At 36.1% G+C, this 15916-nt stretch overlaps 1 protein-coding gene across 2 annotated transcripts; it reads right to left on the bottom strand.

The window, feature by feature from the left end:
• Positions 1 to 711: 711 nt before the first annotated feature.
• On the bottom strand, positions 712 to 4976 carry LOC116142434. Of its 2 annotated transcripts, none has more exons than XM_031427851.1 (7): positions 4903 to 4976; positions 3942 to 4111; positions 3033 to 3146; positions 2791 to 2833; positions 1266 to 1834; positions 1059 to 1179; positions 712 to 956 (listed from the first exon to the last, which is right to left on the bottom strand). In XM_031427851.1, exons 1-5 carry the CDS (start codon positions 4928 to 4930, stop codon positions 1284 to 1286), a joined length of 906 nt encoding a protein of 301 aa, XP_031283711.1. In that variant the 5' UTR covers positions 4931 to 4976; the 3' UTR covers positions 712 to 956; positions 1059 to 1179; positions 1266 to 1283. The 2 variants fall into 2 exon arrangements, with proteins under 2 accessions (XP_031283711.1, XP_031283710.1); XM_031427850.1 differs by having other exon boundaries at positions 3858 to 4111.
• Between the last annotated feature and the right edge of the window lie 10940 nt (positions 4977 to 15916).

The following is a 15916-nucleotide window of genomic DNA, read 5'->3' on the forward strand; positions in this document are numbered from 1 at the left end:
GCGCCCCTTCAAACCCTAAACCTTTCCCCCAAGGGGACATTGCGGGGTCTTTATCCGATGTTTCCCCCGTGCGGTTATAAAAGAAACGTTGATGCACTGCGCGTGTGATTCCCATGTTGACACAACTGCCCCTTGAGAGGATTGTTGGTGTGCTGCCTGCACCTGATTGGTGTTGATTATCGCGGTTACTGTTGTCCACGCCTCTCGACCACCCCCATTTTTCTGTATATGTAGAATTATTGATTTTAAAAATTTACGTCACAATTATTATATTCCCTTCCATCTGATATTTTCTTCTTACATCGTTTCATTTTATTTCTTTATCTAAATTTAAATATAAATGCATTCATTTAACAATATATTTTCTTTTCAAAACTTTGTTTGGTATCAACATTTTCCGTGATTTCTCTTTCACCAAGAAAATAGAGATGGAAAAAGATCAAACAAAAGAAAATTTGAAAAAAAAACATGATTATTATCTTGCATTGATTGAAATTCCATCACTTTAGAATACTTTTAATCATAAAAACACAATTTCAAAATCCAATTTAATCACTTTCAAAAATCCTTTCGATAACTGGGCTTACCTCTTATCCATCCAACTAAAAACATATCATATTATAGGATGATCCCTGCCAAATTTAATTGTAAAAAGGACAACTAAAAGTAAAATATGGAATCCAAAAAGCTTGTTATTAAACCATGCTTTCGCCAAAAATATAAAATTTGAAAGGATTATATACACAAAATGTATATTCATGTATTTGAATATTAAAAGTAACCCTCCCCTAACTCTGAATTTTCTTAGAGGTTTGCAGTACAATACGGAGCGGCAGCAATAGCAGGCAAAAGATAGACGCTATGTTCAATCCAACGAAAACAAATCACCAGATCTGACAGCTCGCACTGTAAGGGTATACATCTTCAGGAATTGATACTTCCATCACAATCCTTCCCTAACAAAACATTATACAATTTGAAAGCAAATAAATCCCTGGCTACGAATGAATCGAACTAATAATTTTTTACCGCAAAGTAAATTAAGCTGGAAAGCTTACTCTGCTAAATTAGTTTCCCCTCTAAGATGTGTGGTAGTGAGAAGTCAGTATAATTATATGCAGGCATTGCACGTCCCAGCTTGACTGTAGATTCAACGTAGCCTCGACACTAGCGCAATTTCTATGATGAAATTCATTAAGACATAAGTTTTGCTTGATGAAATTTTTTCTTATAACCAAAAGTAACAATAATTCATGTGAATTCACCTTTCTGTGAGAAGGGAATCATTTTGGTGATGACGATGAACAATGTTCCAAAAATTTCCATGAAGGCCGCAGAGCATTTAATGGAGGATTATTCCTCATCTGTAAAATACCCTTAATCCATTTCACCCGGTTTACAAGCTCCTCCAAATCTAAGATTGCTGCTTCTATTGTATCAGAACACAAAGAATTTAAAGGAATGGTTCCATCATTTCTTGCCTTCTTTGATGATCCACTATTCTGACAACTGTCTTTCTCAGCAGCAGTTCCTGCCATTTCAGCCGTTGCATCTCGAACATGTGAACTTGACACACTATCTGAATAACTAGATTTTCCATTACCAGCATCTAACACATCAAAGCCCATCTTTTTTTCCAGTGTACGAATTTCCTGGCATGCAGGAGGACCAAAAGGTCGCTTCGCAAGTCTTTCTGATATTTCTATAGGGGGTAGTGAACTAGCTGAAACATGAGAAGAGAATGACGCATTAAAATCAGTTGACCCTTCAGCTGTTGTCTGAGCATCCTTTCTCACTTCATCAACAGAATGGGCAATCGACTTTACCAAGCCTCCTGCAGCCATAATGATTCCCTTGTTAAGCAAGCTCATCTATTACCTATTCAAAGTATCAAGAAGCACAGCGACCAAAGTAAATATGATGGTAGCATCCAAAATAAAACCTGACATGGTCGAACCAACTTGTGACTCATTAAAATTCAACATCAAGCTTGTGATTAAATCAAATTATAGCCTTGCTTGTAGTCGGAAGACAGGTTAACCTCATTAAATAATTCATTTAATGAAACATTTTTACCTAAATGTAAAATAATATACAGTCATGCCTTTAAAATTGGAAGTTAAAACTACTTGTCAACATCTAGCACATAGGAAACTGACCCTTGATAAGTATTTCATTACCAATTAACTTCAAGGGGCCTACCTTTGAATGTTTTGAAGGCATTAACCCGCATTTTCATAATTTCAGTGTCAAGAATCACCTCTCCCAACACCCAAAGAAAGTAGAGAGAGGTTTTTCCACTAATAGTCTTAAGCAAGCTTGAACCTATTTTTATATGAAATAAACCCGAGTCCAGGTAAGTGTTCCTCCTGCCAGCTAAATTTCAAGCTGTTAAGTCCTTCAAAAGATCATTCAGTTATGCTCTTAAATCTCCAGATCAGTCAACAACAATTTTCTGATAAGGATACTGCCAGCTACTCAATTCCAACTAACAACAGATTAATCAACCATTTCCCACTAGATTGGGGTTTGAACGTGTCATTGCAAATCATGAAGGTAAAAATTCTCCAGCACCTAATGTCAGTGCTATATAGAGTTAGGAAATCTGAAGTTAGATAGAAAGAATTAAAATAAATAAAAAACTTCACCAGCATTCTTAGAACAAGATGTTTAACCCTTTCAACCAAAAGTAATTTCAAACATTGGGAAAAGAAGAAAAAAAAACCCAAGCTAGGATATTCTTCTTTCAAACAAGAAGCAGATAAATGTTGATTGTTGCAGCACTCTTACCTTGATTCACAGGCTTGATTAACCGAGCACAGCCTTCTCTCTCCTGCAACAGCAAAAGCATTGCAAAATAATAAGCAACTACAGTTAAAAGCAAAAATATATAGGGATCCCCAATTTAAAAGAGGAAGAAATAAGTGTCATGAAAGCTTTGCAACAAGGTTTAAAAAGCAATATGTCCTAAACAGAAGAAAAACGAAATATGCATTCAGTCACAAATAATATTAAATATAAGGGAACCTCACAGGAATAGGAACAGTCCAGCCATCATTCGGAGACCAATCCAAGGATGGGCGTAGGTCGCTGCAGGAAACTTCATAGGATGATCCCTCACCCAGAGGAGGTTGTGGCAAATCAATCTATAAAAATAAAAGATACACTGATAAGATTTCTACTGAGAGACAAAATGAATGGATACAAAAAGTCTGAACCAATAAGTAATCATCAAAGTAATGTTTAAATTTAAACCCAAAATAACAATAAACCAAGCGCGGTGTGTTACACGGGGTCAAGAATAAATTCCCATCCACAAAAAATAAGGATTCCGAAATTGGACTTACCAAATGAAAAGTTTTTTCACTATTTCTACTACAGTTCCTTCGAAAAAAAGTGAATACAGGATGACTTAAAAAGGTTCATATTAAAAACATAGTCTAGCATTGTCAAAACATATACTAGTTTTGCCTCACCTGTTGCAGATCAACTTGGAGAATTTCAAAAGGCCTAAACCATCTTTTTACATGTTCTCAATTCTAAACCAATAGTTAAGAGTTAAGACCTACTACATATGTTCTACTATTATTGCAGATGTCTATCATTTTAGGACTGAACACTTCTTCCAAAATTAATTGACACCAATAATATTGAGCATTTCAACATTCATGACCCCTAACCTTTCCTTCCAAGAGAAGTCAAACTTAATTTTGAAGACTTTTATCAAGAATTGACTAGTAGTTCTAAAAACACTTGGAAAGGAAAATTCGGAAACTTTGTTATCAATAAACCACCTCATAAATGATAAAAGGTATCTAGATTTATTTAAAAGAAGCAAAAACGAAAATCATTATTACCCGGGCCTTCCCGTCCCCTAATATTTTCGTTATCCTAGCAGACCAATAACAATTATCAGCCCACCAATCAACCAAATCTCCCACCTTCCATACATCTCTGACAATGACTACTACTTCTGAAATGGTATTGAGATCAGGCCTTTGACATTCACGATACACAGGAGGAAAGTGAGGGCGAACCATTAATTGCCTTTTTATCACCGTCGATTTACCACTAGAAGAGGGCTTCTGATATAACTTTGTCCATTGTATTTCTGTAAATATGCACATGTCAACTAACAAAATGACCAAAAATAAGAATAAAAAGTCGACTAAAAAGCATCACCACAATATCTCGTGCAATGAGAGCACAAGGCAAATGAGGTAGGGCCCATACCAAGTTTTAAAAAAAATTACAAAATAAAAAGTAAAGCTGAATGAACCCAAACAATCTTAACTCAGTCTAACTTTTGAAAAATAAATATGTTATAAAATAGGAAAAGTAAAATTAAATGCACCTTGCCCTTGCAGCTTTTCATACACACCAAATTTACTATTTTCTTAATTAAAATTATATCTTCCAAAACAATCAACATTATTGTCTTACAAACCTTATCTCTTATGTGTTGCTTGAAATAGTTCTTTACAATTAATTTGCATCTCTTCTACAAAGGTTAAGTGCACCCTCTTTTTGGTACATTTTGAATTTATTATACATCATCTTATACATAATTGTGCCGTTTATATTTTCTCTTATGTCTATATATTTGTTTTTCTCCCTCCTTTCTTTTTCATTAATAATTTGTTTGGTTTTGTCGACAATAAACTTCTTGGACCAAAATTCACTAACAAAACAATCATAAGTGAACAATATTGAATAATAGTATCCATCATTAGCTTTAAAATTGAGAAAGCCAGTGTAAAATTATTTCTGTATGGTTACAACTAAAATTTAGTTAAAAAGCCAATACATTCACTCTCCAGACCAAAATACATAGCAACAAAAAGAAGAGAAGAGAACAAATAGCAGTAGCATAAAGCGCACTAACAAAGAGATATTACTTACTTTCATCTGGAAAATCATAATATTCCATGGCATGCACTATCTCCTTTTTCCTCCGACCAATCTCCTTTATCTGATCAAAGACATACTTATTAAAGTAACAATGAAAAGAAAAAGATCAGGCATATTTATTAAAGTAATAATAAAAATTGTGAGCTTCATCAAATTAATAACACTATGCAAGGACAGAAACTACAGAATTGACAGTCAAAGGAATTAATAAAAGAAAAATGTATAAATTAAAGAAACAACCTTCAAACCAAAATGAAGAAGACATTTCATTACCAAAACACCAGAGTGGGTGTAACAACTGATAAAATGAATTGTGTTTAAACATAAAATATTTTTAGCATAGTAGACCTGACAGTTAAGTGGAATAATCGAGGCTAAAAGTTTAGCAGAGAATTAACTTCATGACCAATCATCAGGTCTCCCACAGCCAAAAATGGCCAGATCATTAAACCAAATTGATCATAATCACTTATCCATTAAAATTTCCTTCCTTTCCTATTCTGTTTGACTAGCTGAAACAAAAGAGTTTCACTTTATGCAGAGACAATAAGAAATCTCAATGATACATCTAAACCAAGAAGTCAGGCATGTGGTTTTTTCAGCTTGAGCCCTTTCCTTATGAATTGTTTAGTGACACCTAAATCCTAAAGACATTGACTTTCAAGATGTGCCCCATATATCTTTCCAGAATGCTTTCCTGCCCTCACAAGTAACTCAAACAGACTATTTAAAAATATGCAACTGAAATGTATCATCTTCTATTTAATTTGATTCAAAAAATAAGCCTATCAACAATTATAAGGACAAACATGGATACAAAGATAGAGAAATAATCAGGATGAACTGAAATTTTTTATCAGTGCTAACACAACAAGAATCTAGATATTAACATGACCCAGAAGTAACCACAAGAAACTGATCTTTGTAGGCTATAACCCTAAAACATACCTTGCATCGGAACCACGCACCACGATAACCCGATATGAAAGATCTCGCCTCTATCAGTTGGTCAACTTTAAAAGGAAGCTCCACCTTGTCCATCACAGTCCATCAAACAGTAAATAGCTCAAGGCTGAATTTATAGTTGGCCAACTTAAGCCAGATTCTTCTTCTACTAAGAACTTTTTTTGGCAGTTCAGATTGGAGGGTCTGAATCCGTGACACAAAGAGCTGTCTTAGAAAAGAATAATCACGTCAAAATATACAACTATACCCAGGATTTCATAAGGCTTGTAACAAGAGAAATAATAGCTGAACATTAAAGTAGAATACTTCAAACTAGAAACTTCTTGGAAAATCAACACCTAGCCTGGGATTGTACAAATTTTAGAAAAGTGATGCAGTACAACCTAGAGATTTTAGGGATTTTTTGTAACTTATTTAGGATTCATTTTCATTCATTTTCTTAGTTTGTTTTTTCCTATTGTAAATAAAGTGAGAACTTCCTTATTTGGATTGATCTTCTTGCCTATTAAGTGGATATTACATTTCCTTCAACAACTTGATATTGTTGATAAATTCACAATAATGATAAGTTACCACTAGACCTAAAAGCTTAACCCAGTGGGTAGGATTCAACAATAATATTTAAGTCCTGATAAAGTGGGCTTGGGTAGAACTCACACCCAAAAGCTAGCTCAAGGGAGGAGAGAGCCCAATCACTTATATACACCATAACAGTCTACTATTAAGGCAGTGGGGGACAAATTCAATTACTAACAAGTCCAATAGGCCCTCTCATCTAAAGCTTGGATTTTATTTTTCATTCAGTTGAAATGAAGGGATTTGAATTTGAGGCCCTTAACTCTAATACCATGTTAAGATACCACTTGACCTAAAAGCTTAAGCTAGTAAGTAGGTGACTCAATATTTAATTCAAGTCCAATAATGATGGTTTTCTCCTCATTTTTTTATTTTTCCCTTATTCTTCTTGTTTTTCCTAGGGGAGTTAAAAAAAAATGCAAAAACCGAACCGAAAAACCAATTAACTGAAACCGGTTTATTTTATATATATAATAATAATAATCTTAATCCCTAAATTTGCACAATTTCTTTTGTTGTTTTCCATTGGGACTTAGTTATTTTGTGTTTTATTATGGACGTTTCGTTACGGACTTTTATTTTTCTTTAATTTCGGACTTTTATTTGTATCAATTTTTAAAGTATTGTTAGTTGTGGTCAATAGATATGTATGAATGTTTAATTTTTATTTAGATATGTATTGTTGGTGTTTACAATTTAATTTAGGAAAAATTTAAAAAAAAAAAAAAGTTTTATCCAATAAAAAGGGGAAAACCAGTTCAAAACCGGTTAACTAGTTTTTTCAAAGCGATTAGTCGAAAAACCGATTTTCCCCCAAAACCGGTTCGGTTCAAGAAAGCAGTTAACCGGTTGAACACCCCTAGTTTTTCCCCCTCTTCTATTTCTTATCATATCTCTACTCTTTCCTGCTGCTTCTTCCTTAATTCTATCCTTCTTAGCCTCTTTCAAAAAGGTCACTAAGAAGCTATTAGTACAAGATTCAATTTAAACTTTCAAGATAGCACTAGGCCTTATACCAAGCAAAAAGCAAAAATAAGGCACTTCATAATGTTAACCATATAGTCTTCAAGAGGAGGAGCAAATAATCATCCTCATGCTTGTTAGATTTCTCTAGAACACCTCAAGTAAGGGGTGATGCTAGCACCAATAAGCCAAAAATCTCCCTCCCATCTCCAACTTGGGATTTGAATCCATTACCACACTTTGATAACATCGCTTTTTATTAAGTGATGCCAATCAACTCTCACAAAAGTTTCAGTTGAGAGAAACAACTTATTGTTTTAGAAAAAGGCAAAGCTCCACACAAAATGGTAGACCAATGTAAGACACTTCGCAATGCATTTCACATAGCACCCAGGGGTGAAGGTGATTTGTCACATCCCACATCACTAACGAATAGGTCTATGATTCAATTTATAAGGCTTTTGTACTCATAACTAAGTAGACATGTTTTGGGTGGAAAACGCTAACGTGAAGCCCAAAAGCAAATCTGTGGCTCGCTACCCGATGAGAAAGTATGACGCCTCAAGAGGATGCAAGATTTATAAGATGTGGAGTTTGTCACATCTCACATTGCTAGCAAATGAGACTAGAATACAATTTATAGGACTTGATTCTAATAACTAAGCAATACACATTTTGGGGTGAATGACACTTGTGTGAAGCCGAAAAGCAAATTTGTGTGGGTCTGAGCCCAAAACAACTTACATCGACTCACCTATTTTTCTTTAAGGAGTAATTTTAGCAACAAGGTGATGGCAACCCACATAAACCAGCTATTTATATTCAACTAATGAATATAAAACACCTATACTCTCAAACTAATTACATCAAAACTAATTCGATTCAACCTTAATCTCTTCTTTAAAACCATAGCAAATGATTAATCATATAAGCATTCTGTCAGTCAAAAGTCACATACAAACCCAAAACTAGTGTTTAAGGATTCATATTATCATACCACTTATCATCATATTAGAATATTCCACATCAATTGGGCCTATAAAATCATGCGCTCCCCAACATCTCAAGTCTCCACCTAATTTGCATCAAATAGCATATCAAAGTAACTACTTTACCTTTTCTTAATTAGAATCCTAAGGTCGTCATCCATAATGCAGCTTATTTAAATCAAAACTCTACAATCAGGTCACCATCCATAATGGACCTTATTCAACCATCACATAACACCCCACGACACTTTTCCACTTCAACCATGTTACTCAAGTCTTTGTATATCTGCCTTTCTTCATGTATAACCAATCAACATATCTATATTAGTTTTCTTATATGCATCTTAGCTGCTCCATATGTATATAAACAAACCTATATAATAATTTACCAAAATAGCTCCTTCATTGTGACAAACACCACAACATCTACAAACCAATGGCCAAAAAGTATACAAAGAAAGACAACACAAACGAACCAACAACAAAATATGAATCTAATAGCATTTTCCGTCCTTGTACAATAAGATGTGTAATAACAAATTAGATTCAAGTCCGATGTGAAAATCAAAGGTGTCAAAAAAAACTTCTATTTCAACTAAATAAATTGGACAAATTCGGCATTATCAAGCCCTAGAGTGAGTGAGCAGAATTTAATCTCAAAACCTCCTTGTACAACCCCAATAAATCCAAACATCCAGTACCCACTGATCCAAAAAAAAATACGAGATCAAGAACTTAACTCCACAAAAATATATTGACCACTAATCCAAACCATCATCCAAAATCCAAAACCACTCATAATTCAAATATTTTCCTCAATGAAAATGATGAAAATGGAAGTAAGATTAATAGTGCAAATTCTACCACAAAGTAAGACTTGTACCACTAATATCAAGTATAATTTGCTCAAATCTCAGGATAAATAAAGGTATTAGAATAAAAATAAAGTATACTCAAAACCTACATAATAACAATAACAGAATATATGTAAATTAAGATTCAAAGTGATGCAAAAACATCAAAGAAAAGAGTAAAATATTATGACCTTACACCTCAAAGAACCAAGCCTCTCTCAAAAGAAAAAGAAAAAACCCTAGATTTACATTACCTTTAAAAACCTGTATATAAAGCCACATGTTGCTCTCTTAAAAGGAAAGAAACATGAGGAAAAAGATCACAAAGAGAAAGCGTTTTGTGGAGTTAAATGCAAGAATCCTTCTTAACAACAATTTTGTCATATAATTAAAAAATAAATAAATTAATGAAATGGATAAAACCTAATAGAAATTGAAAATCTTGGAAACCTTGCTATGAATTCCAATCGAATAAGTATGAAAGGTTATCGAGGCGCCGCCGCGCGTTGGGCGAGAAAGTTAAATGAGCGTGATTGAGGAATTTAATGAAACGATAAAATGCGGTGCAATGCCATTGATTTAACTTACAAGTCTTTGCGAAGCGAACAGCAGGAATCGCAAGAAAGAAGACCCGCAACCGACTTCCGCCCGGGTAAATCCTAATTTGTGTGTCAGAATTTGAATTTCCTTTACTCCACTCTTTATTCGTTTATACTTTATTGTACTTTTATAGCAGGTAAGTCGCGATATTATCGGGTGCATTTTGTTGATGGGTTATGCTACATTCACAAATAAATTTTACGAACATTTTTTACAACATCACTTTATATGAAAATCTTTGTAACATTTTTTTGTAAGTATAGTATTATTGTTTATTTATTATTTCACACTCTATTCCCAAAATATTTGTTTGTTTAATTATTTAGGAAATATTATTATATTTTTTTAATTATTTTTAGACATTTTAAGTTTATTAATTTCATTAAATACCCCTAGAAAAAAAAAAATTTAAAAATTAACAAAAATACCCCCACCTACCCATAGTTGTCAGATTCTGGCAACCATCATCGGTGGTAGCTGAAATCTGTCACAATGGTCGGTAATTCATCGATCTGGCCTTTTCTAGCGGTTGACGACCAGAAAGATCGACGCACGTCTGATCAGAACTGACCGGTTTACGTCGTAACGCTAGATTTCGACCAGATTCTAGTGGATGGCCGAAATCTGGCACTGTGGGTGGGTGAGGGTGCTTTTGTCATTTTACAAAATTTTTATATACTGGGGTGTTTAGTTAAATTAGCAAACTTATGGAGTTTTGTTGTTAAATTTTAAATTTTACCTCGTAATAATTACCCTATTCAACTATCTAATATTATTTCCAAAATCATATCAAAAATAACAAACCAAATGGACACATTGTGATAGGCCCAAGGAAAGAATAACTTTTTACCATCGTGTGAATCCCTTAAGTCTTACTTTCATAACCTTTTAACCAACACCAATTTACTATAACTGGCTGTATAAGTGAAGTTAATACATTTGAACTAGATGGAAATTGGAGTGATCCATGACTGGTAAAAGGAAAATGTTACCACTATAATCTCTTCTCACAACCCTAGCTCGTAATTGGTCAATTTATAATGGGTTTTACCTATGTCTCATCTAATAAATTACGATTGATTAATTGCGAGCTGTCATATCGGGTTGTGAAAAAAAGTTTATAAGAAGAGATTATGGGTGTAACATTATTACTGTGAAGAAGATGGACCTTGGACAGATGGCAACAATCCAGGGAGACAACACTGGTGACATGTGTCTCCATCCGCCAGGTCTCTAACAACAGGTCTCTAACAAACTAATATTCCTGTGGTCCTCTGTTTGTTGTGCTGTCACTCTCTCACTACTGTGCTTGCCCATCACGTTTTGTAAATTGATCAGGAAGCTTCCTGAATTAGTTATGTAAAGGTGTATAAATCACGTGAGTTGTAATATGAACAATCATCTTTCAATATACAAGCTTAATATTCTTGCGTCTCTCTCTGGGTACTCCTTTCTCTTCTCTTACTCTGCTTTCTCTTTTTCTCATTTGGTATCAGAGCAGGTAAGAAGAAGATGGTAGACTCCACTCCCGGTAATTCCAACACCTCTACTCCACAAACTATAAATACCACCAACACCACACCTTCAAACGCATTCCAAACTTCCAACTTCAAATTCACTGTACCCACTAAGCTTGATCTCAAAAATTATCTTTCATGGAAGACTCAGGTAATACCTCCGATCAGAGCCAATGATCTTGAGGGCCTGATTGATGGAACTAAACCAAAACCAGCTCCCTTCCTCACACCAAGTCCAGGGACAACAGAAACTACCAACTTACCAAATCCAGATTATCTAATCTAGAAAAGGCAGGACGAGACCCTCCTCGGCTGGCTGCTTTCCGCCATCTTAGATGGTATTTTGAGAAAAATCAACAGGTGCAACACCTCTCGAGAAGTCTGGGACAACCTCGAAAAATTATATGAAGCTCAGTCACAAGCTAGAGTCCTTCACCTGAAACTCCAGCTCCAAAACACCAGGAAAAGGCAACTGAAAGTAACTAAATTTTTTGACAAAATGAAGGATATTGCAGATGAGCTGAATCTGGCTGGCCACACTATCCCGGAAGAGGAACTCATCTTACAAATATTAGGTGGACTGGGGATTGAGTTTGAAACTGTGGTTTCAATTGCCACCTCTCTTAGAACTCTTCCCTCATTGCAAGAGATTTACACCTTGTTTCTCAACCACGAATCCAAATTAGAAAGAATGCACACCAACTCAACATTTGAGGTGTAACAAAATCCTTCCGCTCAGTTTGCCAAAAGCAACAACCCAAGACAGTTTTCATCTCAACAATGTCCTAATTACTACAATAGGAACCAAGCTAACAAAGGAAAAGGCAGGGGCAAATCCAAAAATTCTGGAAATAGGAATGGTTTTGGGACCAGACCAACCTGCCAGCTGTGTCTAAAATATGGCCATTCAGTCAAAGTTTGCTATCACCGATATGATAGAAACTTTGCACCTCCAAATCTAGCAAACCAAAACCAAGGAGCACAAAATCAAGTTTATGCTACAGCCTCCAACCAACCATTTCCACAATCCGAATACTCAAGTGAAGGGGGATGGTACATGGACAGTGGAGCATTAACACACATCACCAACGACTTAAACACCTTAAGCCTAAAAAGTGAATACCAAGGACCAGAGAAGGTAACGGTGGGAAATGGCCAAGCTCTCAACATAACCCATTATGGTAAGGGTTTCCTAAACTCTTCTTGCTCTACTCTTATACTACTAAATAACATTTTAGTTGTCCCTAAAATCACCAAAAATCTCTTGAGTGTATCTCAACTCACCACTGATGATAATCTTTGTGTACTGTTTCATGGGAAATATTGTTTCATCAAGGACAAGAAGGGGACAACTCTACTGGAAGGAGTGGCTGACGAAGGACTCTACAAGCTGAACCATCACACTGGAACCATACTACAAAACTTTAAGGAAAAGAGGTCCAGTGCTATCTCACTTTTAGCTTTCCAAGAAGTTGATTTTCAACACAATTCCTTCCTAGTTACTGAAAAAGAAACAAACCTTGTCTCTACTCATTGTAAACCTGGAAAGGATCACATTAATGAAATTTTTCCTAATTCAAATTCTTGTGTCAATGACAAAGTCACACTTGACCTACTGCACAGACGTTTTGGACATCCAAACCTTAATAGTCTAAACCACATCCTAAAGTCATGCTCCATCAAAATTCACAACTCCGAGAAGACCTCTCATCTAAATTTCTGCCAAGCGTGTAGGCTAGGGAAAATGCATGAAATTCACTACCCGAATTCTCAGAAAAAATCAAGTCATCCTCTGGAACTAATTCATGCTGACCTATGGGGTCCAGCACCCATATCTGCAACCAATGGAGCTAGGTACTACCTTAGTATCCTAGATGATTACTCAAGATACAAGGGTTTATCCTATCACTCTAAAATCCCAAACCTTGGACGTTTTTAAACAGTTCAAAACCATGGCAAAAAAACAATTCAACAAGCCTATCAAAACCATTCAAACAAATATGGGAGGAGAGTTCATTGCCCTCTCCCATTTTCTCAAAGAAAATGGAATTGTCTATAGATTCTCCTGCACACATACTCACTATCAAAATGGCAAAATAGAAAGGAAGCATAGGCACCTTGTAGAAATTGGTCTAACCCTCTTAGCCCAAGCTAGCATGTCTTTGGATTATTGGTGGGAAGCTTTCCTCACCTCTGCATACCTCATAAACAGAATGCCTTCTCCAGTCATTGACAATCTATCACCCTATGAAAAACTTACTCAAAGTAAACCCGATTACAGCTTCTTTAGGTGCTTCGAATGTGCTTGCTATCCATACCTGAGAGCCTACAATAGACACAAGTTTGATTTCCACACCAGCAAGTGTATCTTCATTGGCTACAGCCCAAACCACAAAGGCTTCATGTGCTTGCATGAAACTGGTAGAGTTTACATTTCTAGAGATGTGGTTTTTGATGAGCATGACTTTCCCTTCAACAAAATCATGAACAAGCTGCCACAAAGTCTGAACAACATTTCAAACACAACCCTTACCACCCCATTCCTAACAACCTACAATAGCATGAATCTCCACCAGTGTGATGGTTCAACAGTGAGCAGTCCACCAACGGCAACTCCTCAAGTAAGTTCACCACCTTCTCTGTCTCAAAATTGTGATAATCCATCCAATCAAGCTCAATCCAATCCTCCAGACAATGATCAAACTCTTGTAATCAATGATAAACCAATAGAATCTGATGAAACCACTCAAGGAGAAGCTCTCGAAAACACACACCCCATGGTGACAAGAGTCAAGGCTGGAATTTATAAGCCTAAGGTTTTCCAAGTGACTTCTGACACTGTCCTAACTCCATCATGCACTCAAGATGCTCTAAATCATCCGAAATGGAAAGAAGCCATGAAAGATGAATTCATTGCACTATGTAAAAACCAAACCTGGACCTTGGTACCCAGAAACTCAAACACCAAGACTATGGGGTGGAAGTGGATTTACAAAATAAAACACAATGCAGATGGAAGTGTGTCAAGATACAAGGCAAGACTGGTGGCCAAGGGATTTCTACAGACTGCAGGGGTAGATTACTTTGAGACTTTCAGCCCTGTGGTGAAATGTAACACAATTAGATCAGTGTTAAGCTCAACGACAACACTAAACTGGGAAACAAGACAAGTGGACATCAACAATGCCTTCCTCAATGGAGAACTCACCGAGGATGTTTTCATGGACCAACCAGAAGGTTTTGAGGATCTAAGACATCCAGACTTCATATGCAAACTCAACAAGGCACTTTACAGACTCAAACAGGCCCCTAAAGCCTGGTTCCACAAACTCACAGAAGCTCTTAAAAGCTGGGACTTCAAGGGATAAAAAACTGACTCATCTCTCTTTTACCTATACCGAGGGAAAGACTTGGTAATCCTTTTGGTGTATGTGGACGACATCATCATCACTGGAAGTTCAAGCCATCTGATAAATCAAGTTGTTCAAGAACTGAAAAACAAGTTTGCTTTAAAGGACATGGGAGAGCTATCCTACTTCTTAGGAATTGAAGTAAACAGACAAGGGTCCTCAATGCACCTGTCTCAATGCAAATATATCCAGGACCTTCTTATTAAATCCCATATGGAGCTGAGTAAATCATGTCCTACACCAATGATCACTGGGCACAAATTCACAAGTAACGAAGGAAAGTCTCTGCAAAATCCTTCCTTATATAGAAGCGTAATAGGGTCTCTGCAGTATGCAACAATTACAAGACCTGACATTGCATACAGTGTGAATAAGTTGAGTCAATTTATGTAACATCCTTCTGAAGATTATTGGCAGGCAGTTAAAAGGGTCCTAAGGTATTTAAAGGGAACTTCGGAGTATGGCCTTCTCTACAACCCAGGGGGAAAGTGTGAAATCCAAGCCTGCTCTGATGTAGATTGGGCTTGTGACATTGAGGACAGGAAGTCTACAGGAGGCTACTGTATTATGCTAAAGGGAAATCCAGTAGCATGGAGCTCAAGGAAACAGAGAGGTGTGTCCAGATCAAGCATTGAAAGTAAGTACAGAGCTCTTGCTCAAGTTGGAGCCGAAATAGCCTGGCTAACTTCTCTGCTCTTAGAACTAAGAATATGGATTCCTTCAACACCAAGAATCTGGTATGATAATGTTAGTGCCGCAGCCCTCACTTTGAATCCTATCTTACACGGGAAAACCAAACACATTGAGGTGGACATTCATTTTATAAGAGAAATGGTGAGTAATGGAGACGTTGAAGTCAGCTACATTCCATCAAAAGAACAGGTAGCAAACATATTCACAAAGCCAAGTCCTAAGAACTACTTCGAATGGATGAGAAACAAACTTAAGGTCCTACACAGAGACCTTAGTTTGAGGGGGAATGTGAAGAAGATGGACCTTGGACAGATGGCAACAATCCAGGGAGACAACACTGGTGACATGTGTCTCCATCCACCAGGTCTCTAACAAACTAATATTCATGTGGTCCTCTATTTGTTGTGTTGTCACTCTCTCACTACTGTGCTTGCCCA

The sequence above is a fragment of the Pistacia vera genome, unplaced genomic scaffold (assembly GCF_008641045.1).
Source record: "Pistacia vera cultivar Batoury unplaced genomic scaffold, PisVer_v2 Contig408, whole genome shotgun sequence".
NCBI classification, from domain to species: domain Eukaryota; kingdom Viridiplantae; phylum Streptophyta; class Magnoliopsida; order Sapindales; family Anacardiaceae; genus Pistacia; species Pistacia vera.

What these genes read in the sequence shown, in the direction of transcription:
- LOC116142434 (XM_031427850.1), bottom strand. Translation starts at nt 4,930, where the DNA reads ATGGAATATTATGATTTTCCAGATGAAA. An exon ending in TTATGATTTTCCAGATGAAA is followed by an intron (nt 4,112 to 4,902) that starts GTAAGTAATATC and finishes GCATATTTACAG; the next exon opens with AAATACAATGGACAAAGTTA. An exon ending in AATCAAGCCTGTGAATCAAG is followed by an intron (nt 1,835 to 2,790) that starts GTAAGAGTGCTG and finishes TTATGGCTGCAG; the next exon opens with GAGGCTTGGTAAAGTCGATT.